This window comes from Centrocercus urophasianus, unplaced genomic scaffold (assembly GCF_019232065.1).
Source record: "Centrocercus urophasianus isolate 14NV4802_14NV808 unplaced genomic scaffold, USGS_Curo_1.0 seq_10, whole genome shotgun sequence".
NCBI lineage: Eukaryota > Metazoa > Chordata > Aves > Galliformes > Phasianidae > Centrocercus > Centrocercus urophasianus.
The window spans coordinates 100604863-100632802 of NW_024884142.1; the positions used below are offsets into that span (position 1 = coordinate 100604863).

The 27940-nt window shown below is 40.5% G+C and overlaps 1 protein-coding gene and 1 long non-coding RNA gene across 6 annotated transcripts in view; one reads left to right on the forward strand and one right to left on the reverse strand.

The window, feature by feature from the left end:
* The window catches only part of SPTBN1 (spectrin beta, non-erythrocytic 1), an 89336-nt gene extending 74916 nt beyond the window's left edge, over positions 1–14420 (forward strand). For all 3 annotated transcript variants that reach the window (XM_042828929.1, XM_042829006.1, XM_042829093.1), the window contains 8 exons: positions 394–478; positions 1616–1812; positions 2196–2308; positions 2978–3041; positions 8112–8350; positions 9728–9901; positions 12618–12660; positions 12998–14420. In XM_042828929.1, coding sequence (XP_042684863.1) covers positions 394–478; positions 1616–1812; positions 2196–2308; positions 2978–3041; positions 8112–8350; positions 9728–9901; positions 12618–12660; positions 12998–13213 — 1131 coding nt within the window. In that variant the 3' untranslated portion in view covers positions 13214–14420. The remainder of the gene's footprint in view (positions 1–393; positions 479–1615; positions 1813–2195; positions 2309–2977; positions 3042–8111; positions 8351–9727; positions 9902–12617; positions 12661–12997) is intronic.
* On the reverse strand, positions 3327–27940 carry LOC122165823. 3 transcript variants are annotated; one of them, XR_006170611.1, is made up of 8 exons: positions 27881–27940; positions 27680–27787; positions 22906–23025; positions 22429–22542; positions 16826–16956; positions 12980–13142; positions 10773–10898; positions 3327–8768 (listed from the first exon to the last, which is right to left on the reverse strand). It is a non-coding gene; the product is annotated as an uncharacterized LOC122165823 (long non-coding RNA). The 3 variants fall into 3 exon arrangements; XR_006170617.1 differs by having other exon boundaries at positions 10685–10898; XR_006170618.1 differs by lacking the exon at positions 16826–16956.

Genomic DNA, 27940 nt, shown 5'->3' on the forward strand with positions numbered 1-27940 from the left:
CTTATGCTGACACGTTGTTGTTAGCACAGGTAACGAGGCTTTTAATAGCAATCATGGGCAGCATGTTTTGCATTTTCTCCTAGAAAAAAGTAGAAGTACGTTTGCACCATTTGTTTGTCTGTTCTGCTCTTTTAACCAAATGATCTTGATAACGTAGTTCTTAAGAAATACTGTATGCAGATGTGATATTGTAATAGAAACTTTATATTTCTACTTCAAAAATAAGGAAAGCTGTTACATTCATACCAAGTCATTTCCTGGCAAACTAGTGCCGTGTTTCCTTTCACTAAATGCCTGTGTCTTTTGCTTGTGGTAACAGCTTACATGCTGTGGTGGGGTGAATGTGATGCCTGATGCTTATGTAACAGTCCTGCATTCTCCTCTTAAATCCAGATCAAGGAAAAGCTACTGCAGCTGACAGAAAAAAGAAAAGAAATGATTGACAAGTGGGAAGACAGATGGGAGTGGCTGAGACTGAGTAAGAACGTCCTTGGATTTCTCTTGGCAGGGCCATAGCTAACTCTTTCCTCTATCTTTCTGAGCATTGAAAAAACCTACAGCTCCTTACCTTTTTTTATTGGCCTTGCTTGAAAGTGTGCTTGTACTGTATTAATTGTAGAATTCACATCTGTTAACTGTAACATAATGGAGAACTTGAAACAAAGAAACCTGCACTGAAGCTGTTACTCTGTATGACTGAAGTCAGAGCTGGGTGAAACAGATCTAGCATGTTTTGCAGGTGCCATCTTCCAACTGTGTTTCTACAGAGGATGTGCTAACAAAAAATAGGGGGAAGCAAAGTCTTGTTACCTTACACATGTAACATACTTGCATTATCTGACAGTTAATTGACAAAAGATGTACCTTCAAGCATTGCAGCATTTTCCAAGTTCTTCACCAGAAATAACACAGATCAGAAACTCTGACAAGGTTTTCTGTAGCTCTTGTAGCAAACAGTTGCCAATTTGTGCCCTTCCAGCATCTCAAACTGTACAGTGCAGTGATCATTTGGTAGAGCTTTAGGCTGCTGTATGTGCTTTCTTCATTCTTCCCAAGTCTCAGCAAGCTTAAGGAAAACAGTAGCATGAGGAACTGTCCCTAAGTGTTGGTGTTTGTATCATGTTCTTCATCAAAATGGTGTGATCTCATTCACAAAAGCTGCTGACGCTTGTTTTCAGCTGGAAGGAAACCTTTAACTACAGCACTGTAGACAAGTGTGGAGTAGAGAAATACTGCTTGCTGAAGGGACTTGCAGCTTTCATCGTGTTTGGTAGGCAGGCCAGTCTGAGGAATAAACCAGCAGATAGCAGAATTCCTGCTCTGAGTTTAGTTGGTTACAGCAGATTAGAACCGAATAGAAACACTGGAATTAGAAAGTGAAATAATCTGTAGAAGATATAAACTTCACTTTTGTTTTTCCTCAAAGCAAAGCCAACATGACAAATTTCTGTCTTTTAAATCATTAATTTCAGTGAACTTAGTTAAGGAAAACATTTGGCCAATGCTGTTTTGAAGTAAATTCAGCTACTCTGAAGTAAACTCAGAAGATGCCTGCTAACTTCATGGTGCCATTTTCGACACTAACGGCACTGATGTGTGTACATTCTTCATTCAGTTTTGGAGGTGCACCAGTTTTCAAGGGACGCGAGCGTGGCTGAGGCCTGGCTGCTGGGCCAGGAGCCCTACCTGTCCAGTCGTGAAATAGGACAAAGTGTTGACGAAGTGGAAAAATTAATTAAGAGGCACGAAGCATTTGAGAAATCTGCAGCTACTTGGGATGAGAGATTTGCAGCACTGGAAAGACTGACCACGGTGAGTGCTGGTGAAGCGTTCTACGTATGTCAAGCAGATGAGGATGGCACTTGAGTATTTGGATAACTTGGGATGCTTTTATGTTTGCTTGTTTTGTGTTAATGAAATGAATTAGATAAGAAATCTGGACAAGTGCCAGGCAGCTGTGCCAGCACTCCGTTTGATGCTAAGGGTCTGATGCTGTGTGGCTTTATCGACAAATTTGGTGCGACAAACTTTGCATGATTAATAGTTTTAAAGACTCGAGCTTTCAAATTTAATTCCAATAAACTTTAAGCTCAGGAGTTTCAGAAAAATGCAGAGATTATTCTTAATTTTTAGAAACGCACCTGAAAAATGGCTGATTTGCAGTGCTTTATGTTCAAAAATGTTTCATTTCTCAGTTGGAACTGCTGGAAGTTCGTCGACAACAAGAGGAAGAGGAGAGGAAGAGAAAGCCACCTACTCCAGAGCCAAGCCCAAAGGTTGCAGAAGATGGAGGCTCCCAGCAGCAATGGTAAGCCGTGATGCAGGAAGCTGATGTGCTTCATGCACGTTCTTGCGTTGGAATTCTCTGGGTGAGGATGAGCTGTAAAGGGGAAGTCTGGAGGTTGCCTGTTTTTGTGATGTAACTCTTTTTAGAAGACTTCATAGATGCAGTCAGGGGGGCCACGACTTTCACAGGCGTCTGAATTCACTGCTAAGATGAATGTTCCAATTTTTCATCAGGAAGCAGTTACTACTGTTGATGCACACCTGGCCTATACAGCCTTTTTATACAGCCTCTGTGTTATGAATTAATATTTCTACGCAATCTCGTATTTCTCTTTTAATGAGCATCAGTTACAGATAGATTTTAAGCCACGTCCGTGGAGCATTAACATTTATCAAATTACTTGTGTGATAGGAGCAGACCTTGTGAAGTAACTATCACAAAAGCCTCCTTTGATCAAACTACTTTGGATTTCTTTTACTCAGTTGGGCATTTTTTTTCTTTGCTTCCGCCATTGCAAGTGGAAATCTGTTCAAGGCTTTTACAGTGCTGTCAACAAATGACTTGGCAGTTGTTAAGAACTTGCTTGCAGTTCTGAGACGTGCAAAATTCAGTATGAAAATCTTGTTCAGGATTAAAATACGACTGACTTTCAAAAGCTTAATAAAATTTCTCCTTCCTCTTTCTCGACAGGGATGGGACAAAAGGAGAACAGGTTTCCCAAAATGGTTTGCCATCAGACCAGGAATCTCCACGGGTTAGTTACCGCTCCCAAACCTACCAAAACTACAAAAACTTTATTAGCAGACGGACAGCCAATGACCGATCGTGGTCTGGACTGTGACATACAATCATTTGCAGCAAAAGACACCTTTTTGTTCAGTATGGTCTACTGGTACTGGTTTAATCTTTTGGCTTCAGATTTCCCTGCTGCTTTTCTCTTCCTTCCCATCAGTTGACTTCTATTGAATTAGCAGATCCTTGGAGATATATTTGTTTCACTTTAATCCTTGTTTATTTGAATATCCCCACTGACACTCAGTTGCTTTAAGGTGACACATTTATTTCATGTTATTTACTGTGAGTTTTTCATGTTGTTAATAGTATTAAGATTTTCCAGCTAAACCATCCTTTTATGAGTAATTGAGATTTAATGAGATAACATCATAATGAAGAAGAGAACTAGAATCTGACAGGTATGACGCATCGAGTTATACTAACAGGTTTCAGCACGGCAACAGTATTAAATCAGCTGCATTAGCAAGCGAGTTATTCACAAGGCCAAAGACAGTACCTGCAAGTGAGCTCAGTAGTGAAGGCTAGGAGGGTGGGGGGTGTTGTGACTACCAACAAATTAAAAGCCTTAAGATTAGCTGTATAACATTCCATGTAGAATGGACACGTTGACTGCAGATAAAAATAAACGTGAAATAAAACAATAAAAAATAGTTTCTAGATTTATCTTGGTATTTAGTCCTAATGAAGACTTGTGATCATACTGAATAGCTGCTTTGGGGCCCCGTTTACTCTCAGTCCTGTCTAATTTATGCAACAGCAATTTTGTTTCCTGACCCTGGAGATAAAGGGGTATAAATGAGAGTAGGTTGTGGACCCTTAAAGAGGGGTTGTGATGCTTTTCTCTGAAAGTGAAATAAAGTACATTGGTCTAAGATTCCAGCTCTGTATTTTCTATAATGTGGGCTGAATTGTACATTCAGTCCTTTTTGACAGAGGGTATTCCAGTGGAGTCAAGATGCATCTTAAAGGAGAAATACCAGTAAATATGTATATGTGTTTAAAGCAACAAAAGAGTAGCAAACTGGCTTTACCCCCCCATTACCTTCCTGCAAAGCCAACTTGTTTTCACTGGTGCCTAGAATCATGGGAAACATCTCTCGTGTTGTCTGTCGTGTTTTTGAACCTCACTCTCTGAGGTCACACTGAGCAGAGGAAAGGCTGCTGGCAGGCTCAAGTCAGTGGCTACCAGAGCTCCTACCTGTAGCACAGGGGAAATATGGGTCCCAGTCTAGGACTGTGGGAAGAATGCCTTTCAGCTTAAGTTTGCCTTTCAAATCGTGCATCCCAGTGGCTTCTGAATCTGCACACTGTTAATGCTGTAGGATATTAAGCAGTTCTGCCTTTTTCTTCCTTTAGATAAAGTCTTTTAGTTCATCTTTAGTACTCAGGAGGAAGTGAGATAACTGTTGTACACTCCAGTGTTTATGAACTTGTAAGTAGTTGTGGCAGGGAACACGAGGTGGCCTGCAAGCACACCCCAGATCGTCATCATCTTGTTGCTTATCATGGCCTCATACACCACCCGTTCCTTTCATTTTTCATTTTATTCCCATGAAACATAATGCATTTCTGTGTTAATCTTTGCCATCCACACTTCAGTCTTACAGCAGAGCTTTTTCCATTGGATCTTGTTTGCAGTACATCAGATGTACACAGCCGTGTTCTTTCTGACCTGAGGCTCAAGACATGCTGTTGGTCAAATTGTAAACTTCTGGCTGATCAGTGCAGCTCAGTTATTCTGTGTTGGCTGAGATCGTAAAGAGGGAGGTGATGGAAAGGATGTGCTTCAGTGATTATACTTTTACTGTAACTTGTCTTTTCCACTTCATGATGCATGTTTTTTTTTCTTTTGTCAGGATAACAAGATAGAGATTCTTAATGCTTTTAAAAATTCCATATGAAATGATGCAAATGATCTGGTGACTACCTACACCAGTGTTGGTTCTCTGTGCCTTTAGGACTGTGACAGCTGTAGAGCAGTTTAGCTGTAGCTTCAGACACCACAGCCTGAAAATACTTCAGGTAAATTCTGGATAAAAATTAGTATGTAAAAAGTAATTTATATGGATACATTGATAGATGGGAATTATACTTTTATGATTAGGGAAAATGAATTAAGTATCAGTTAAGGTCATCATTTTCAGCACTAGGTGTGTAAGATTTCACTGCTTGATTGTGGCCCGTGGTTCTGGCTTAGAGCATTAAAAGGATGGTGAGGCCAGAACAAGATACAAGCTGTCACCTATTTACATCTGAAAAGGCAAATATGTCTCTATTATTTCAGCTGTGGTGCAGAGGCTTAATGTGATGAACTGAATATAACGTTGCTTTAAGCACTATGAAAATCAAAGGGATGTCTCCAGTCATTGCCACCGGCTGTTCTGTTGCATGAAATACAGCCCTGAGTTAAGAACACCTCAGGAGCAGCCCCTAGCCACTAAAGCACTTGCAACTAACCTCTCAGTCACAATTAAGACAACTGTTTCCATGTACGTGATGACTGCTTTGTTGTAACAGTACAGTTTGCTATTACTGTTTGTCTTCTGTTGCGTTGTCTGCATGCCCAGCGCATGTTCCATTAAAGTTTGTCTAGCTCCCGTTTTCCTCTATTTTCATTACACATTCTTTGCATACCTGTTTATGATTCAGATTTATTTTGCTTGTTTTCTGTTAATTGTAGATAACACATGGAAAGGAAATAAAACCCGAAAGAGCATCAATAAAGCTTTTCATGGCCCTTTTACAATCAGTAGCATTTTAAGTAGATATTACAGGTCTGATTGTGTAATTGAAGTTGGCATTTGTCGCTTAAAACCATGGGGTTGCAGATTGCAGCACTGAATTACACGTTACTTCCCATAAAGACAATTTAAGTACCTTTTGCAGTGGCTGCTGTTCTGGAACTTGTCCTTTTTTATTTCAGATTAATTGTTAGGGATACCCAAAAGTGTCTAATAATTATTTTCACATCTTGTCTGTATCAGTACAGAAAACTTTTAGCACTGGTAGTTCTGGGTAGTTTGTCTGAGGTGGTGCTGAGTTCCTGTGTCTGTGCAGCAGGCAGACCATGCGAGTGTCCAGTAATTCTGTGTGGGCTTTGTGTATCTCAGACAGGGATCCTGCCAGTTTAGAAGAGTATCTCTGAAGGGCTTTCCTTTATCTTGAATGTGGAATGTTGGGCATTAGTGATCAGCAGTGGCGATGAATAATTAATTGAGCACTCACAGGTGAATCACTGGCTGCAAATGACACAACCTGTGTTGCAGTAGCAGTGCCGGCAGCGTTTGGATAAGCTTCAGTCTCATCTATCTGTTTATTCTCCCCCATCCCCTGCCCTTCTTTAATGCAAGATTTTTGAATTAAGATTTGGATAGAAATAGCCTGGTTTGATGGTTTTGACTTACCCTGATTTTGAAGAAACAGCATCACTGAATTTTACTCCATCTGGCTAACATGAGATAGATAGATCTTCAGCGCAGGGTAGATATTTCTTCTAATAAACTGAGCTGTAAGGCGGTGTTTCTTTAGGGACAGAGTAAAATAGATACGACTGCAGTGGAATGTGAGCTGTGATTCTTTTCCTGTTTCAGTGGTGTAGTGTCTGTACTCTGGAAATTTAGATTGCTTAAAGGCAGTTAACCAACCCTTCCCATATCCATAGCAAGTTGACACTTAGATCTTTCTAGGTCAATATATGAGGTACAAAGGTGTGAGGTACAATAACGTATACTTGGCAGGTACAAGAAGTTCTAGCAAACAGTAGCAAAATTCAGTATGTTGCATAATTCGGCTGCTTTTGAATTGTCCGGGCTATGTGCAGAAGTGGGAATGTCTAATTATTGTGCCATTCACAAATACCTGCTTGTCTGCATAAAAACAGTCCAGAACGTTTGTAATCTACTAGAGCGTTAGCAGCACTAAGCTTTAGTAACTTGCTAATAATAATAATACACACTGGTTGTGTAACTCCTGAGCTGCTACCAATGGCTCTACGTGTCCAAGTAATGGTACAAGAAAACAAAAAAAACCAAAAAAACTGGGACCAAGCTGCATTTCAAAAGTGTATAGCCATTAGGATTCCAATTTAAATGATTTTGGGATGAATGGCTCCTGAAGACGTCGAAAGCTTGACCAGTCAGAGCTGCTGGAAACATGGCTGCTCTCTAGGCTATCTCGATCACAGTGCGACAGGCAACGCGATCAACAAAGCAAGTGATGGGCAAGGCCTTGGTTCTGTCTTTGTTTGGGGGTAAATAGCTGTGTGATGTTGTGTGACTGTGGTGGTTTTCAGTTCCTTTAACAAAAATCCAATCCTCCTAATAATGGAAGTCTGAAAAAGACTTCGATAAATGACGTCTGACCTCATTTCCCTTGTCTTTAAGATCGAATACCTTAACTGGGATGCTGGAGATGAAATGCATGGTGTAATCTCTCTAATTTCTGCATGTTTTGATTTTGTTGTGTCACTAGGGGAATGGGGAAAGTGGGAAAGGAGCTTTTACAGAAATAAATTCTGAAAATTTTTGTAAATGCTCCTGGGCAGTTTTGACATATTTTTCTGCTGACTCATAGCTAATACCTTTTATAGATCTTTTATGCCCCAGTAATGTCACAAACGTATTTAAGGTGGCTGATGTGTATAACTTCTACTGTTCCTCTTAGGTTTGCAGAAAGTGTGATTGTTACTGTTCCAAACATTTGAGTAAGCAGCAGAATTGAATGCTCTCCTTTTAGGAACAACAATACATAAAATATTATGAATTGACTAGCAGAGCAAAGCACAGTAAAATTCACACTGAAGTTTAGCAGCTCTTATATTCCTGTTTCTCCACCTGTAAAATGGGTACTAATCCATTCATACCTTCTAATTTCCTTGGCCTCCTGTGTCTCCATGAGAAAGATCTCATTGGCCTGTGTCATTCTCCAGGCAAAGCTTATACACAGCCACATTGTGCAGGGAATCAGGTTAACTGCAGAATACTTCAGTGTTGCGAGGCATCTAGCTGAACACTTTGTTCACTGTCCCTAGGTGGCAGAAACTGCAGAAACAAACGAAATGGTTAATGGAGCTGCAGAACAGAGGACAAGTTCAAAAGAGTCCAGTCCTGTTCCTTCTCCAACGGCAGACCGCAAAGCCACGGCTGCCATTCAGGCTCAGACTGCTGCTACCCTACCAGCCAAAACACAGGAGATTCCTTCAGCTCAGATGGAGGGCTTCTTGCATCGTAAACATGAATGGGAGACACACAGCAAGAAAGCCTCCAGCAGGTAAGAGTACTTGATGTTTAATGAAGATCGCTGCTTAATAATGCAGATACTTGCATCCAAGCTCACTGCGATGTATGGTTCGAATTTTGGATGATCCTGGGTTGAGCCAAGAGCTTATGGGTCCCTTCCAACACTGGGCATTTTGTTATTACATAATAGTCAATGTTATCACTGCAGTTATTGTCTTCTCGCAGCTCCAAAAATATTTTAAAGCTCCTGTTCTAGAAATTGCATATGCATGATTGAATAATGTATTTCATGAGGTTGCAATCTAATCATACGTGTTAGAAGATGCACTATTGGCTTATATTTGGAAGGTAGAAAATGGAGGCATGAAGATATCATGACTTTCCCACTTCGTGTGATGAATTTGTGGCAGTAGTGGGATTTGATTCCAGTTCTCTCAAGTTGTGCGTTACTACAAGAAAAGAAAAACATGTAGGTGTAAGAACAGAAATGCCCATATTATTCTGACATCTTCTTCTGTTTGCACGTTAGCACTTTCCACCTACACTGTAATCTGTTCAGAAGAGAAGAACTAGTGAAATGTTTTTGTGTGCCTTAGTTGATTCTGTGCCTAAGGACTCAGTTGTGTGGTCCTCAAATAAGCAGAATTTCTGAGCTTTCTGCCTGCAGTGGAAAATCACATGCTGGTTCGTTGTAACCTGAGAAAGCTCTTGAGAATAGTTGTGTGACTTGGCTGAAAAGGAAAGTGTTGACTATTGAGCTACACCAACACCTGAGGGACGTGGTCAGAGTTGAGGTGCTCAGCAGAGCTGAGTGCACATCATAAGACAAGGGATCTGCACTACAGGACTACCATTTTTCTTCAGCTAGAGTTGCTTCACATCAGAGAACTAATTTGGTGTTGCAACAGCTGCTAATACTAACATTTAGGGACCCTTATTTCTACTAACCATTGGTTTTTGTAACTGCATTAGACAATGAGTTAGATGATGTCACTAATCACTCCTGACAGTCAAGGATTTCATATTTAATTTCTTCACTGGCTTGCAAATGAGAACTCCCTCTACAATGAAGTATAGTCATCAAAAGGTCTATCAGTTTATCTCCCAAGAATGTAAGCTGCATAGTCTGCCAAACGATCCACCCACTGCTAGGAAATGCTTATGTGCTATCAGAGAGCTCTGGAAACCTTTCATTCCATTTGGCTCAAAGTCAGGACTTCTGTCTTGAAGTAGTGCTTGTATGAGAGAATTTTTGTCTGCATTTTGCAGGACATAGTATACTGTGCTTCTGTCCTCAGGTTGAACTGGTCTCCATTATCTTATAGCAATCATTGTGTTCAGTTTTGCCAGTTTTTCAAGCAAGAGCATTAGATTTATAAGTATTTTTGTTGTTTTCTGTGTCTCGAAGGTCATGGCATAACGTGTACTGTGTCATAAACAACCAAGAGATGGGCTTCTACAAGGATTCAAAAGCTGCTGCTTCTGGCATTCCCTATCACAATGAGATCCCAGTCAGCTTGAAAGAAGCAGTCTGTGAAGTAGCAGTCGATTATAAAAAGAAGAAGCATGTGTTCAAGCTAAGGTAAACCTGCTGACGTTTCTTTACATGAGAAATAGCTGTGGTGGGTATGTTCACTCTGCAAATTCACGGGCAGGACCCAGCCCAAGAGCTGATGATGACTATTAACTGCAGTATCTGCTTTTCTGAACAGGGTTTTTCCCAGCCCTGAAATCTGGTGTGTTTATCAAAGGTAGCAATCAGTATCAAAACAGTAATGGTACTTATTTATGAGATAAGACTAGATACATAAAGTTAAGAGTCTGCACTTAAAAACCCTGAGCTTTCCAACTGCTGCCTCTGGAACTGAATGAAAAGAGCTGAGTGTTCATGGTTCTGCTCTTCATAAAAATCTTTTGTTTAATTTTTTTAGTATGGATTTAGGAGACTGTTGAAGACATCCATTGATCACATTTTCAGGTTTTGAACGTGTTGCAGACAGTCACTTTTGAAGTATATGAGGTACTTGTTGTTCAAAGGATATAAAAACACGGCTTTCAGTTCCAAAACTGTGTTTTACTGAGTAATACTTCAGTGCCAACAGTTAAAAAATATTGTACTATTACACAGCTGCTAGAGGACTCTTTCAAAGGAGACTCACTTTATGAACTGACTGGATTGTGTAATCTAAGATAGGTTTTTTTCCAAGTCTACACTGATGCAAGAATCCTCTAAATACAATTCTTATATAAGGAAATTTGCTACTGACCTTTTTGAAGACAGGCCTGCAGCTCTGTGATTCATCCTTCACACTATTAAAACATCTCTGAATTGATAATGTAAGAATAAGGTGTTCCAGATACAAACCTAAGCAGAAAAATCAATTGCCCTTCTTTCACTGACACGTGTATCAGAACTGCTTCAGTATCATGTGGCATATTTCCTCAGAGTTCACCTGCTCATTGTGGCAAAGCTCCATCTCCAGGCTGAGAAGAGCATCTGGGAGGATTCTGCAAAGGCTGAGGCCTCTGTTATGCAGGTTCACGCGCAGGCAGTTCTCACAGAAAAGCCTCGTAGCGATCTGTGGAGAGTACAATGGAAATATTTTCCTTAATTTTTTACAGAAAGCCAGGCATAGTTGAGACCTGCGCTCTCTTTATCTCCAACAGTGTTATCTTTAACAGTGACGTAGATGATGGGATCGAATGCACTCTCAAATTTGCACCAAGCTGAGTGGTGCAGCTGATACAACAAAAGGAAGTAGTGCCGATCAGAGGTACCTGGACTTGAAATGTGGGCCTGTGTGAACCTAATGAGGCAATCCCAGATATGAGTACAGACTGAGAGAAGAACTCCTTGAGAGCAGCCCTGTGGAAATGGGCTTGGGGGTCCTGATGGGTGAAAAGCTGGACCTGAGCCAGCAGTGTGTGCTTGCAGTCCAAAAGGCCAACAGTGTGCTGGGCTGCATGGACAGAAGGGTGGCAGCAGGGAGAGGGAGGGGATGTCCCAATCTGCTCTGCCCTCGTGAGGCCCCACGTGCAGTGCTGTATCCAGGTCTGGGGCCACCTGCTCAGGAAAGATGTGGACCTTTTGGAGCAGGTCCAGAGGAGGGCCAGAAAGATGCTCTGAGGGCTGGAGCACCTCTCCAGCAAAGACAGACTGAGGGAAGAGAAGGCTTCAGGGAGATCTCATTACAGACTTCCAGTATTGAAAGAGAGATGATAAGTAGGGGTGAAGTCTACTTCTTAAGTGGGTAAATTGTGACAGGACATGGGGGAGTGATCTTAAGCTAAAGGAGGGATGACTTAGATCAGATGTCAGGAGGAAACTTTCCAATGAGAGAGCAGTGAGGTGGTGGCACAGGCTGCCCAGGGAAGGTGGGATGCCCCATCCCTGGAGGTATTCAAGTCCAGGTTGGATGGGGCCCTGAGCAGAATGGTCTAGCATCTCATTTAGTGGATGGCAACACTGCCCGTAACTGTGGGGTTGGAACTAAATGATCTTTGAGGTCCTTTCCAACCCAGGCCTTTTTATGATTCTATGATAGTTACATTCTTCCAAATGTCTTACTTCAGCTTTATGTTGTTTTGCCATTTAATGCTTCTTTTTCTGGAGAAAGATCAGGTGCTGCTTCCACTGACCCTATTACTTGTTCAGATGCTTGATCTGATGTAATTCAGTCTTTTTTTTTTTAATTAATATATCTTCATACATAACAAATGGTTAAATGTATCCCAGTTAAATTCTCTGAGTAAAATCAGCACAGTAATAAAACAGACGGAATTTTCTGATCTTCACTGTGAGAAGATGCAGTACTCGTGAGCCATGTACAGTATGGTATCTTGACTCATCATCACGGTCTGACAGCAGGGCAGTTGCAGAGTTTTGATGGGTTTCTACCAAAAAAATGTAAACTCTGGGTGTTGTCTGTGACTTTTGGCTTTTAAAATATCGAGTAAACTTTTGTACTGTCATTTGCAAGATAGACGAGATCTGCCTGAAAGAGCAAGTACTGAAATAAGCCATCAGCTGCCAAAGATCATGACCTGTGCAGTGCAGCGTGACATACTGGAACACTGACACTATCATAAGCATAGGGATCAGAATATAGTGTGTGTGGCTGGATCTCATGGCAGTATGAGATACCAGAACATTAGTTGTTGGCATGTATTTGTGCCTGTAGAGATGTTACGAGTTTCCTGTATGTCTCAGTCTGGTTATGTACTGTAGCTAAAAAAGCAGGAATTGAACCACTGTGACTGCTGCTAACCTTGATTTGTGATGGGTGTTTTCTCTACAGATTGACTGATGGCAATGAATACCTCTTCCAAGCCAAAGACGATGTAAGTGTGTTTTTCTCAGTCTATTACTGATGGGGATTCTGTGCTGTTGGACAAGGGGAAATAAAAATTAAAACAAAAAAAACTGCAAAGAGCTTAGGAGTGCACTGCAATTTTCTGGTCTCCGGTCATGTATGTATGTGTGCATAATGATTGAGGAGTCTCAGATGCAGATTGAAGTAGACAGCTCCTGCAGGTGCATAACCAGAGGAGTGCCAGATGATAGTTAGCACTGTGTTGGATTCCCCATTTCTATCCGTTCCCCATCTGCAATGCTGAATGCGAGAGGGAGCGTGGTGCGTGGGTTGTAACAGCTTTCTACCTTTCGGGCTTCTTGAAGGAGGAGATGAACACGTGGATCCAGGCCATCACATCAGCTATCTCATCTGATAAAATCGAAGTGTCCCCGACCACTCAGAGCACTCCAGCCTCCAGCCGTGCCCAGACCCTGCCTGCCAGCGTCACAATAACCAGCGAGTCCAGTCCTGGCAAGAGAGAGAAAGACAAAGAGAAAGACAAAGAGAAAAGATTCAGCCTTTTTGGTAAAAAGAAGTGAACTCCATCTCCACACACTGCACTTCTCTGACCGTTCCAGTGGAATTCCAGCATGCGAGCTCAGAACCAATACGTTACTCTCTGTGCCTCATGTTCCTCAATGTGATTGACATTTTTTTATTTATAGAGCATTTTAAAATAAAAAGCCAACAAAAAGGAATCTAAAGTTACAAGTATGAGGTGCATTGGGCAGCTTCTGTAGGAGGGGGAGGACCAGCTTTGGGGGGGTTGTTTTTGTTTGTTGTTTTTTTTTAAATGAAGTTAGTGTAGATTAGATCTTACTATTTAAACTGTTCCTCAATTTTGTGAGGCTGTCTTGGAAAATAACCCACTCCTAGTGCTATTGGTATGCAAGGCAGCGGTGCTTTCAATCTACTGTGCACATCAAAACCCAATGGACAAATTTTCAAAAATGTTCACTTCCATTTAAGGTTGTAATGCTGAGTCTTGACTAGTGGAGCCTCCCATTTCAATTCTAACATTTATTAAAATGATAGCGTATTATCTTTCCTGTAACAGAGTGCAGGTATGCATTAACTTACAGACAAACCATTCCTGTCCTGGCATTGGTTATTAACACAACCTGAAGCTTTTCTGCATCAAGTATGACAGATAAGAATGTTATCTGAGATGGATAAGCAGGCTGATACAGTTTTAAATAATCTGTAATTTCAAAAAAAAAAACCTTTTTTTTTGCTGAAATACATTATATTGTATGTTTCAGATAATTCTAGTACAAAGTATAATAAGACTAGATGTATAATAAACCCTTTAAAATCATTGATAAGTGTAAAAGTGGAACTGAAGCATTTACTGGAAAAGTAATGTTACTCAAATGGTTACTTGCTTGTCAGCTGCAGCACTGCGTGTTATAATTTTGCTACATTACCTTGCTCTTTGATACATAGTGTGCATTTCTCTGTCACTGTAACTATTGTAATGAAAAATTTTCATCTTACTGCACAATCAAAAACTACATTTAATAGGAATGAACTTTCGATGACTGGGCCTGTAGTCAAGAGTAGTACTGGAACTGGTTTTCAGTTGTATCGAACTGTACCTCTAGACTTTTACCCTATCTGTTAAATATATGCTATGTCATTAAATGCTTTTAAAACTAAATATGCTGGTTAAGTTTCTTATTTCATTTCTGATAATGTTAAATCATAATTTTGAAAGGATCAAAAATAAAGTTATTTTAAAACGTCTTCTCTCCTGTGCACTGAAGCGAATGTCTTAAGTTGTAATTCCGTTTTTTTGTGTGTGCAAAACTTCATACTGAAATAATTGTTACCTCTCTTCTCACTTTTCTTTATCTTCCCTTTCCCTTCACCTCCCACTTGCCCTCCCTCCCATCCTTCCCCTCGGATTGTGCCCCCAAACAAATAAAATAAAAATAAAAACAAAGAGGGAATCATTGTTTTGTGAAATAACTTCAGGTGGAAAGCCAATGCAGCGCAGGCTGGCACGTTTCTAAACCAGTTCCTTGGACATCTCGTCAGTGCAGTGTCTGCATTCTTTCCATGGGGTGTGCTGGGTGTGCTGGGTTTTCTAAAATCTTGGGTTATTAAGCAACTAAATATTCATGCTTTAATATTACATTGTTCCAATCTATCAGAGATCTATCAGTAGGATGACCACCAGTCTTGTAAATGTAAAAGTTTAATGCAAAAAGCTGAGGCGTGATGTTAGAGTATGAAAATTGTCTTTGTTGATCAAAATACAAAACTGTTGATGCCTTACTGTGTGTCACTTCAATGAAGCTAACAAGATAGGCAAGTAATATTTAGCAGATCAATCTTAGCTAGCTGTTGCATGTCATAGAGCAGCGATGTTTTTGATCATGCCTGCAGATTTCTGTTTTACTTGTTTGCCTTGCCTCTTAAGTTGTTCTTGAAAAGTATTTAAGCTCTTTTTGCTTAGGAACCAATTTCAAGTTCCTGAGGAGCTTGAGTGAATTATTCTAAGTCTCACCTGCTTTCACTCTTGGATGCAATTTCCATGCAGACAGAATTGGTGGGTCAGGAAAAGCATCCTCTGACTAAACCAGGTCAGAAAAGGCAATAGCATAGTTCCCTCCTGGTTAGATTCCGAGTAGCTTCATCACAGCTGTGTTTCAGTGAAGGGGACTGGGCCCTTAACAGGGGCTAGAGCCATTGCAGAAGCCCAGAGCAGTCCACTTTCCAGCTGTGTTGCTCTCATTGTTATGAGAAATAATTCCCTAGTAAGGAATGCCTGCCCTCCTTTTCTTCTCTTGGTGAGCACCTTATACTGAAATGTGAGCCGTGTAGGTTTTCAGGGAGCTGCACCTGAAGAGTCCTTCCCATGTTCTTGTGAATCGAGCTCAAGGAGGATGAAAATCCCCAAACCTTTAATCTGTGGGAACTAAGCATATGTTGAGTAGGAAGGTTTTCTTTTAGATTGATGCAAATGATCTGTTAACCCATCTGCTTTTCATAGAGTACGTTCTGTTGTAGAGATCCGCTCTGTATGAGGGAGATTAGCAGTGAAGTACAAGACACGTATGACTAAATTATGTTCCCGTGAAATGCTGTTTTAGACTGTTTTTCACTTCGGTGTGTTCTCTTCTTTATGATTGAGTTTGCAGAGAGTAGCCTTGAAATGCGTGGGGTCTTTACGAATATGCTGTTATAATAAATAACTTGCAGGTATGACACAACATTGCCTTTTATTTGTGGATGTTTGGGTTTTTCTACCTTGACTAAGCACAGCTGAGCTAAAACAGAAAGTCAATCACAATTAGTTGAAACAAACATGAGACACTTTCTTTCCAAATAAACAGAGGGGCATAATAAACAGAGAGCACCCCACAAAATCAGGCTCTGCTAAACAGTGTGCTCCATGTTGCAAAACTACTGAAGAAAGCAGAATTCAGCTCTTCTGACACTGCAGCTCTGCCTGTAGTCTGAGCAACAGAGGGCATCCTGACAGCAAGAGGAGCTGGAGATCTCAGCCAGCTGAAGTTCAGCTTGTTTTCCTGAGGGCTGATATCAAGAACATGAATTCTGAGGTCAAGCAGAATATAATTCAGGTAAGAAGCAGTGTATTCCTACTCCAGAAGCATCAGAACTGGGATTGTGCCTGTGATTACCTGCTTGCAGTCCACTTGTTTTTCAGCAAGATTGGGATTTGACTTCTCTGTTCTCGTAGTCTTTTTCATAAGAAATTCCCCATGGGCAGACACCCAGATCCCCATGACCAATAGGTCTCTGTTCTATACCGTCAACCAGAACCAGTTTATTTGCAAACTCAGCTGATTTTGTAGCTGGGCAGGAGGAGGACACAAACATGTTAGGAATAGCACTAAAGCCTTTCTGGTTGTAACAATGAATGGCTCCTGTTGGTGGATTGAAGATGTTCAGCACTTGATGGTTGTATTATGATGACCTTAGTTCTCAAAATCCCGCAGTGGTGCACTTCATTTGGCTGTTCGTTTCACTTCCTCCTAAGCAGCTTGGGTTTGCAAACTTGTTAGTGACCTGGCCAGCAAATTCCTCCTTTGATTTCTTTATCTCAGATGTCCTGAGGAGCCCTAACAGCACTGAAGTTTGTTTGTTAGCACTTGACAGTTGAAACAGTAGAATTCACATACACTGTTTTGTTATTTTGAGCAGCTTGATGGCAATTTATTCTCCCCTACTCCTCCCATGTAGATTCCTGAGAGCTGAGCTGTTGCCAGGCAGGAACTGTAGTGTGGCTGTGAGTACATTAGTGACTACTGGGCTGTAGGGGAAAGCAGAAGAGTAGGATTCTAGTTAGTCTTTCCATCCCAGCCCAGGCAGCTCTCTTTTTCAAAGACCTATTAATGCTGGACCATCACTTACCTAGTAAGATGTTGTCCCAGGCTACTTATCCAATTATTTCTATGCTACAACTGTCATAGCTGGCCAAGATTCTACTCTTTTTGGGGCTTTGCTTGTTTCTGTTTCACCTCAATTTAAAAAGCACCATGGCAATTACTATACTGGTACAGTTCTGCACATTAGGCAGCAGTTGCTTTTCAACACATAGTGAAGCTTGCCAATTTTAATTTATTGTAAATTAGCAAGGAATATGAAGCTATTTTTCAGCTTCCTTAAAGGCCTCGAGTAACTTCATCAGTGGGAACTGACCATGCTTTCTCTGATAGAACTTGCTTCAATGGCAGCACTATTGTTCTGATTTGTCCCTTGTTTCACAGTTTGCCTCATGCAAATGAACACCTCTGCCTCCACATCATTGAAGTAGGAGTTGGCAAGTGGCCTTGTGATGAATAACTTTCAGAATATGTAGGCAATACCTGCAAGCCCTTTGTATGCTGTAAATAATGTGGGTGGTGTTTTAGAGTATTTTTGCAATTCTAGATGTAAATGAAATTGAAAATACTATGTAGTGTTTCACTATACAGAACACACAGTAGCTTTAATGACATGGGTGACGATTCCTTAAATTAACTGCTAAGATCAACAGTTAATGACATAAGAAATAGAAAAGTGAGAAGTAAAAGATCATGATCTCCTTGATTCAACACCACATAGAACTACGTGGGTTTTCATCAAGGGTGATTTTATTTCTTTTTAGTACTGCCTTAGTGCTTCTATTTCCTCTTACACAGACTAATGACTGTGGCTCAGTGTATCTACCTTGCAGAACTTAATGCAGTGATTTAGGATATACTACATGCACGTCACAGCGTTAAGGTACTTTCAAAATCCTTTTCTGCCTTGCCAAGCTACAAGAATATGCTTTTTCTGGAAGTACAGGATATAAAAGCCCTGTCTCCATATGTTCAAAAGTAAAATACTGGTCCACAAGTTGGCTTACTGTGCTAAGCAAGAAACTTGTAGAAGGAATAGTGCTTTAATCAACTTTGGTACTTCCTTTCTTTTACCACATCTAAATAATAGAATAATGTATTCTGTAGAATTACTTATTTTAACGTTTAATTGCTTGAGTTGTCTCTCTCACTGAATCCCTGAAGAAAAACTCTTCTGCCCTTCAGGTTGTTTTTGTTGTTGCTGTTTCTCTTGTGTTGTTATGATTTTTACCCAGTTTATCTGATTCTTTCTGTACAGTGGTATGAACATGCCAAGGTCGAGTTCAGCCCCTTCTAATGCATGAGCTGCACAGAGTGCATCTGGTCCAACTGCAGAACAGGCAGAGCGAGCAGCCTTCTCAGCTGCAGTAACTTGGCAGAGCTCAGCCTGCTCTACTCTGCAGTACTCCAGCAGTACTGCTCTGTGCGGTCAGGCTCTAGCTGAGGAGTCAGTATTCAGTGCTTGAGCAAACAATCTATTTTCTGTGCTACTGCTGAATGCAATTTACCCCATTGTTAAGTATTTTTCTCTAGCTTTGTGACAGCAACTCAATGAATATTCTAATTTTGCTGGATTATTCTTTTTTCCCCCAAGGATTGGAAACAAAATTGAAATTCAAATAAGTTGAAGCATCAAACAAAACCACAGTTGAGTATTTTAAGTACTGCAGCGCAGGGGGCAAATAGTGAGAATAATGCTAAATGTATTACAATATATATCAACGAAATGCAAAAAGCAAAAAATGCTAACAGTTTTGCTCCTCATTCAGCCTGCACCCTTTGTTACTCTGCCTTTTAGCAACCGCCTAGCAGGGCTGAGATGTCTTATCAACATGTGCTAATGCTATTGAAGCAAATCGAGACCAGTTGTGTGCACCATCACCTGATATCTGAGTCACTCTGTAGCCAAGGCAGCAGAGCAGCTTCACGAAGCCCACGTGACCACATCTGCAGTGTGTCATAATGCAGCATATGCAGTGTGCACCCAGAAAACGGAGCAGCCCGAGGAGGAGAGCCTCGGCTGTCACAGCCCCAGGACAGTCACAGAACTCAGGACACCTCCGATGGTCTGCTTTGTGAGAAGCTATCAATTAATTCTGTAAGGGATGATGCAGGATTTTGTGCATAAGCATTTCATAATGAATTCTCCCTTGCTTTTGGAGCTCGGTGTGTTCATCTGCCAGCTGACTGTGAACATCAAGTCTTTGATACAGTTTAATTATACCTGTTGTTCTGTGTTTGAAGTACCATTTAATTTGTTTATTAAAATAAGTAATTTCACGTTATCTTCAACATTTACATGAAATTCTATGGTGGTTCATGATGTCACAGCTAGAAGATATCTAGAGCTAACACCAATTTTGTTACTGCTCTCTTACTGGTACCATTATTATCTCACATCTCACATCTAGTTGAGACAAAAAAATCCCCTTGTTCTCAGAGTACCAGCATTTGCCATGAGAGGTCACTCTATCCAGAAAGATGCTGAGCTGCAACAGACCTGCTCTTATCTGAACAGTGCACCTGAACAATGAAGAAGTGCTTGTGAACTCACTCTGACGGCGCTGGAAGTAAATCAGCTATTTGTATAAAAGCTACACTCCACACTTCCCCAAAAATGGAAGAAGAGAAAGAGTTGTGAAGATTACTCACATCAGTCCACATTCTTTAAATGGCTCTTAAACAGAAAGCAGTGAGAAGGAAGAAAATGCGTGATTTAAAACAAACTTCTTCCATGATTGGTTTTTTTTTCCTCACCCCAAATAAATTGGAAGCTTGCACCGGATCCAAACGAGGCAGAAAACATACCATGGAAAATTAGACAAGTGATACTCAAAACTTCCTTGGTTTGTTAATACAAAAATCAAATTGAACACCATACATTGTGAGTCAGCATCTCAGAGATCATCAGTATGCTGAAGTAGCAGGGCAATAAATGATGCTCGGAGGTGGACTTCGAATCAGAGCACGTGTGTGGAATTTGGAATGTAAGAAATGTTGTAGTGGTATGTTTAGTGTTGTTGCAAGGATTTAGAAAAATTGGAGCCTGTTATTTCCTTTTAAATATTTGATATTTTTGGTTCAATGCATATAGCAGATGAAATTGTCTTCAGAAAATATTTGCACCTATAAGCATTGCAATTCAGAAAACTTCACGGAAAGCCCAATGCTGGCTATCACCTAGCTGGGGAAACAGGATTTTATTTTTAGATTTTAATGCTCAGCAAATCAAAAGGAAGCTTTCTGCAATCCAGATGTCAGGAGTCAGTACTAGTGCCACCGGTACCAGAGAACCAAGGGGCCCTAAAGTAAAGCACATAACATGCAAAGCTCACGTGCCTTGTTTGTTAGTTCAGCATAGAAAGAAAGAATGACAAGATTTCTCATCTTACAGGACAGCTTCCAGGTGAGATACATCACCTATCAGAAAAGAAACATTCTAAAGAAATACTCATTAGTTGCTTATCAGTCTGGCACTTAAGTTGCTTGGGGCACCATTGTAGGCAGTGTAGAAAGGCTACCTGCTCAGCACTGTGTTTATAACTGTTTTTAAAATCCTGTGCTTTATGACAGTTGAAACTTGTAACATGGAGAGAAGGAAGCAGTGAGCCGGGCTCTAGAGCAGAAGCTCTTAGGATGGAGATATTCAGATGCCATTCCTCCTGTTACTGAGATGCTGCACATAGAAAACAAAAGAATAAAAGTTGCCACTAAAAACCCTGCTGTTCACTGCTCCTTCTTCATTTCATAATTATAAAGAAGCGATGATGAGGAAGGACCAACATGTTACAATGCTGGTTGTGGTCTAGATGATAAAAGGAAGAGCCTGTATGCTTCTCTCTGGTTCAGTAGATTAAAAGTAACCTGGAAGCAACCTGTATTATCTTTTCCACAGAGACTGGTATCTTTGATGTTCAGATACTCTTCTTACCCCTTTACAGTCAAAGAAAGGCAAATTCCCTGCAATGGCCCTGCAAATAAGACAGATGGAAAAGAAAACACTGGGTCATTCTCAAAAGAATGAAGAGCTGGGTGCAAGTTCCCTTAACTTGGAAAAGAAAAGTCAGGTTTTATAAGTTATGTAAACTTGTGGCAAGGCTTGGCTCACATCATCGTGGGAAGGAAGCTGAGTCAAGTCAGTGGCAGCCAGGACATTTAGCTTTAAGGCAAAGGACACCTCCATCCTTCCTGTGACAGAAAATAATGACAGCAGTTTCTGTGGGAAGCACAAGATCTCTGTGACAGTAGATTGGAATTCATCAGTGAATTCTGAAAGAATTACAGATTGCAGAAAGACAGCCCCAAAAGCACGCCTGGATAAAGGCTGGCAGTAACTCAGTAGGGATTATCAGGAAGACCCCTCAGTCCTGCAGCCCGTGGCACACTCAAACAGGCTGCTTCAGAGGCTCACTGGGTCTCTGCAGATCCTTCTGTTGGCTCTGGAGCTCTGGGCTTTGAGCAGGGACAAGCACAGCACGTTAAGACAGATGGTTTTATTGATCTGTTCTGTGTGGTAGTCCTGGATTGCACTTGGACATACAGCAAAACAAATACATGATGGTTGGTTGGCAGAGCTTTCTCTCCAGGCTAGGATATGTCTGATCTTTCAGAAATTAGCTTGCTTTGCATTTGAAAATGGAAAAGACTCACTTTTTAAAATTATTCTTTTTTTCCCCTGCTACTGCTTCTGAACAGATCCTAACCTTTCATCAGCGCAGATCAGTATTTCCACCCACAAGGAATAAGAGCTTAGAGCCAATTCCTCTGTTATTATTCTGTAGTTAAATTGTAAAATCACTGAGAGGCATCAATCAGGACTGGATTAATGTAATGCCAGGCAAAAGAAAAACAACCAAACACAACAGAACTAGATCACAGTTCCTGACTCTGATCCTTCCTTGTGACAAGTTCTTATGAATTTTATATTATTTAATCACAGCTCAAAAGGTACCTATTTTGGAAAACCAATTAATATGCCTTCTCAGTGCATGTGCAGTACATTCATCCATAAAAATATGAGTTATAAGTGGTATTTTGTGTAGGAAAGATCTAGGGCATAACACAGATGTTTCTGGGGGGGGGAAATCTCAGTGTTCATTATTAATCACAGGCTCAGATATGTATGGAGTGGGCAGGATACAGCACAGAGGAGTAGAGTTAATACGAGACGTGATGTTTTCTGGCATCTATACAAGGCATGATTTAAAAGAAACAATCAATCAAAGGGAAACAGCTCAAACCCCTCAAAAACAGCAGCAGCAGCAAATGGTCACTTCAGCAGACTGAATACAGTAAGTATTACTTAGGCAACACCCATACAGAATGCTGCATTGGTCATATTTCATCTAATAATAATGATAATGAAGTAGAAACTGGAATAAATAGAAAAGGTCACCTACCTGAGCAAGACAAGAACAGTCTCTCATGAAGAGGGAAAACTTGGAATATATTTGGAGACAAAAATGTTGGATAGTTAATGTGCCCATGCCTGCTCACCACCACAGTCTTCAGACCTTAGAAAATATTAACAGAAAACAAACAGTAACTGCTTTCCTCAGTCTGCCACACGACTGTGTAGAGCCTCCACATGCATGTGGAACAGCTGCTCTCAGGAAGAGTGTTTTCTAAGCATCGAGGGGCATTTAAAAATTAGCTGTAAACATGGTTATATGCAATATTGTAAATATGTTTGTTAGATCAAAACTTTTAATTGCTGCTGCCCCACGTGTCACCATGTCCTAAGTTCTCTGCAGGGCCTGCAGGCAGCACTTCCTGGCAGTGCTCACTTTTCCAATGATACTGCTCTTCTGTAGGTAAACTGGAGGCTCTGCAGCCAAGCAGAATCTGCTTCTGATAGCACCTGACTCTTGGGTTACCTTTGGTAAAGGGCCTTCATCCATTCTGAAACAGTTCTTGGCAGCCTCCTCACCCTCCTCTGCAGGGGACAAAAGCAATGATTGAGGGTGGATATCCTTTACATTGCCTTCTCGGAAATCCTGTAAGTGGAAATTAAACATTAGATTAAACACGACTTCTTTCCTAACCAAAGGGCTTAATAAATATTGCTTCCTTAAGCTTACTGTACTTTGGCATAGCAAAGTTAATTTGTGCTACGTAATCCTGTTGCTATGCAAATAGTTTGTTTTTACATTCAAAATGAAAGAAAAAGTGTATGTAAGGAGATGCATGTCTCAGGCTAGGCTAATATGCTCTTGGTACAAGGAAAAGCAGTGTTGGTCTTTGAAATTTTTTATGCATCTTTTCATTACATTCTTAATTATGTTTTAAAGTATTTATTTTTATATGACTTAAATTAGAAAAACTTTCAGACCACGAGGGCATTTGGACATGGATGCTCTTTTTTTTTAAACACACTTGGCTTAGTTCATACTTCTCAGCTTTCCTCGTACTTCTGATGCAAGAATTCCAGAATTCCATGCATGCTTGTTGCAGCTGCACATCTAAAATAAAGCTTATATTATTATGGCTCTATTTCAGGAATTACACTCAGACTTACACACAGTTTGAACACTGAAGAGAGACCTTGAAAAACATCGGTGAGGTTTATGTTGTACTGACAACGAACAGCAGGTTGCAGTATTGAGGAACACTTTTAGCAACGTGACAACTGATAAGAAATTAGCGAACTTTTTTTTTTTTTAATTGAAACAAATTACACAAGGAACTCACCAGGCAATTCAATCACCAGAATGAAATCATGAAACCTCTGTTAGCATAGATTATATGAAAATAAGTGAGAATGAACTTGTAGTTCCACATATTTAAAGTTTTTCTTTTTTGTTGTTGTTGTTGTTGCCTCATAACTAGCATGCTTCACTTCTACATCTTTCCTGTTTCATGTGTATTTAGTAAAGCAATGTGTATTGCTTAAAGCCTCCACACTTTGACCACACTAGATATCACAAACAGAAGCAGAATATGCCAAGTTTTACTGAAGGATGAAGTATGAAATTCAACTAAACCACTGTTGCTCAGAGAAAGGTGGCAGCCTTGCAATCAGAGACTTAAGTTTCTATTTGCCCTTGCTAAGTAAAGTAAAATGTAAAAGTAAGGTGTAAAAGGACCTATTTGTCATATGTATCATTTTAGAAGGTGTGTATACAACACAACAATAACAACATATCATTAGATTGTTAAGATCACATGGAATTGATTCCATTGGATAATACAGAGATGAGATAGGATGAAGAAACCAAGCATTCCAGGTTAATGATTAGAGTATGCCAGTGATCAAAATGTGACCTCAGCAAGAAAAAGACTTTCTTTTGTTTATCATTAATAGACCTAGAGAAGGCAGAACTGAAAGTGAGCGAAAGGACATGCAAATGTAACAGGACTGATGGCACACTGAAGTGGTAGCATACGTAGGAATGCTCTACCTGTCTTGAACAGCCATGTGCTGTGTCCGGTAGCCAAAATATTACTGACCCCTGAGACAGTTTTTGACATTTATAGTGTTCTATATGAAAAGTGGAGAGAGATGTTTGTTTGTTTTTTGTTTTTTAAATAAAGAATAGATATGGGCCTTTCAAACTGGGAGTGAACCCTCTGGTATCTCTCACTGTAGTTGATGCTCAGGAACTATTCAGCTTGAAATCTTTAAATTTTTTTTGCAGCTAAGCAGGGAATTAGGAATTCATAATTCATTAACCATCTTACTACATACGCACATCCACTGAATGACTTATTTTTATATTTATTTTTTAAATTACGGTGTTTCAGATCAAACAGAATAATGAGATTAAAACTGTTTCGGCATCACTGCATGGAGATATCTCACTTAAACCTGCAGTACAAGCAGCTTTGCACACCTACAAGTAATGCAATGGGTAGCTGTGACAATCAGAAAGATCAGCGTGGAGGAACAGTGATAAGGAGGCATAATGACAAAGGGAGCAGTACGATGGAAAGGGGCTACAAAGAAAAAGGAAAGCATTCATCCATTTCTGAAGATCTAGGCTCCCAGGGGAAAACTCCATAAGGAGAAAATCTCCAAGCAGAAATCCTTCCTCAGTGACAGCCCTTCAATGAGGTCTAAGAGAGGTGCAGCCAGGCTCCACCCCTTCTGGTCACACAGCTGAATTGCCTTCACCTGTGCACCTAGGGCTGACTGGGTCCTTTCCTTTTCCTTTTTTCCCCAGGTGCTCCATCAGTGGGTCAGGCTGGGACTCAACAGTTCCCATACAGCAGTGTAACACACAGCCTCCTGAAAGCTATTCTTGTTTTTGTCCTGATGTGGTTACATAAAGAGCATGAATACATGAGATTGTGAAAGGCTGTAGCAGGTGGCTCTTGAAAGACAAAGGTCTTGCCTGCTTATTTGGAGAGGGTTCAAAGAAGGGCCACAAAGGTGCTCTGAGGGCTGGAGCACCTCTCCTAAGAAGACAGGCTGAAGGAGTTGGGCTTCTTCAGCTTGGAGAAGGCTCCAGGGAGACTGCATTACAACTTTCCAATATTTTAAGGGAGATAACAAACAGGAGGGAAAACAACTTTTTGCATGGGTAGATAGTGATAGTTCAAGGGAGAATGGCTTTAAGCTAAAGGAGGGAAGATTTAGATCAGATACAGGGAGAAATATTTTGTTGAGAGTGATGAGGTGGTGGCACAGGCTGCTCAGAGATGGTGTGGATGCCCCATCCATGGAGGTGTTCAAGGCTGGGTTGGATGGGGCTCTGGGCGGCCTGGTCTAGTGCTTGATCCAGTGGTTGGCAACCCTGTGGCAGGGGGGTTGGAACTGGTGATCCTTGAGGTCCCTTCCAACCCAAACCACGTATTTATGTTAAGACTCCATTTTGTTGAATTACATGAAGTGCAAATATTCATTCCTAAATACAAGGTAGCTTAGCTGCTTGACATTCAAAGATAGTGAATGACCTCACTGTTAATGCTGCTAATGCCAGAAATCTTCCAAGATGATCTTTATGGGACAGAAACTTGTGCTTGATATTACACTATTTGGTCTTAAGACAAGATAATAATAATTTATTCAAAGCCACTACAACATTATCCCACAAATAAACATTGTAACAATAAAATCTAAGAAAGTGAAATATCTCAAGCCCTTAAGAACTTATTTTTGTTAAAACTTAAATACATTGTCATTATTTTAAACACATTCTCTAAACATCTTCAAGGAGGGCAGGAGAGAAAGTTGATTTAACAATGGCTGTAAATTTCAAAGCTTCTAAATGGATTTATCTCAGTGAGTGAAAGGTAGTCACAAAAACAAGCATAAAAATACTAGTTCTTACATGAATTTGAAATACTTTAAATAGTTTCTGAAAGCATTCAAATTACATGCAGAACTGATTTTAACAAGGGTTAAAATACAGTGTAGATAACAGCCTTATAAGTCTTTGCAGCTACAATCCTCAAGGACCACCAGAAAATATTTTGTACAGGTACACCATACACTCTGTCATGTTACACCTGACATGTTACCAAGGGGAAATTAATTTGAAACAAAGCACTGGTGCTATGAAAGCTCATCTGCCTTTTCTGGAACACTTAGTCTTAGCAACCAGCAGCAAAAGAGTCCCAGCAGATATTAAACTGCAGAGCTCAGCTTGTAGAGGTTGCTGACTTTTTAGCCAGTCAGTGAATTAGCTACATATAAAACAGTTTATCCACATAGTCACAGAAACGCTTGAAAACTACAGTTCAGAAATCCCAAATGAGGTATTCTAATAGCATTTCTCTCGAAATGTTTTTGGGGTTTTTTTTGTGGGTTTTTTTTTTTTTTTTTTTTTTTTTTTTTGTTATTTACACAGTTTGTTTTCCTACCTGCAAGCTACATTTGCTGTTCTCTATTTTCAGCCACTTTTCTGGTAAAGGGCTTTGTAGTAACAGATTGAACACTTGGTAACAATAATCATCTTAATATCTGTATACGTTTGTACAGAACAGGATGTATGTTTTGCTGTGTGGTTCCTAGGAAGATTGAACAGGTTAAATGTTGAAAAGACAACCAAAATTTGAAGGGAGAATCAGCAACAGAACAAGGAATAATAGCCTAAAACTGGAGCATAGGAAGCTCCATACTAACATGCAGAGGAATGTCTTTAAGGTAAGGGTGACAGAGCACTGGGACAGGCTGCTCAGAGAGGTTGTGGAGTCTCCTTCTATGGAGATATTCAAAACTCATCTGGACTCCTACCTGTGTGCCCTATTGTAGGGTACCTGCTTTAGCATAGGGGTTGGACTCGATGATCTCTTGAGGTCCCTCCCAACCCCCGTGATTCAGTAATTTTTTTCTAAATTAGCATGAAAATTCAGATGTAATTGTAAGCTGAAAAAAGAAATTTGTTTTTTATTATGTAAATTTGCACCTGGCTTGTGCAGCAAGCCACAACATTTGAGAGAAGGATGGATGCATTCCAAAGATTTGGGAAAACCGTACAAAACATTTTATGCCGTTTTTGAGATTGCTGAGGGAAATACATGAAGAAACTAACTCACGAGGAAATTATTAAAGAAATACAAGGCATCATCATCCCCAATACCCAACTTGTTACATGGAGAAGGCTGACAACGTTCTACACTTTATTAAACACAACACTACGCATAAATAGTGCTTTCAGCTGTGAGTGGTCTCATCACTGAGCAAGAACGCCCAGCTGGTTCACTCACCTGCGTGTGCCTGGGGCTACCAGTGAGAGCTGTGGGCACCCGCAGCTGCCAGCTGTGCACCTGCCTGGAATATCGGCTGTCTGCTAATGGCGGTATTTGGACCTCATCCTGTGAAGGGAAGCAATGCCCGTAAAGTGAAAGATCGGAAAGGTTAATGACCACAAGCATTAATTAATACGGCGGGCACCCGCTTTCCAACACCTTAGGGGCGCTGCCGCCCTCCACGCACGGCTAAGCCTTCGAGGCCACGTTGGCCTGAGG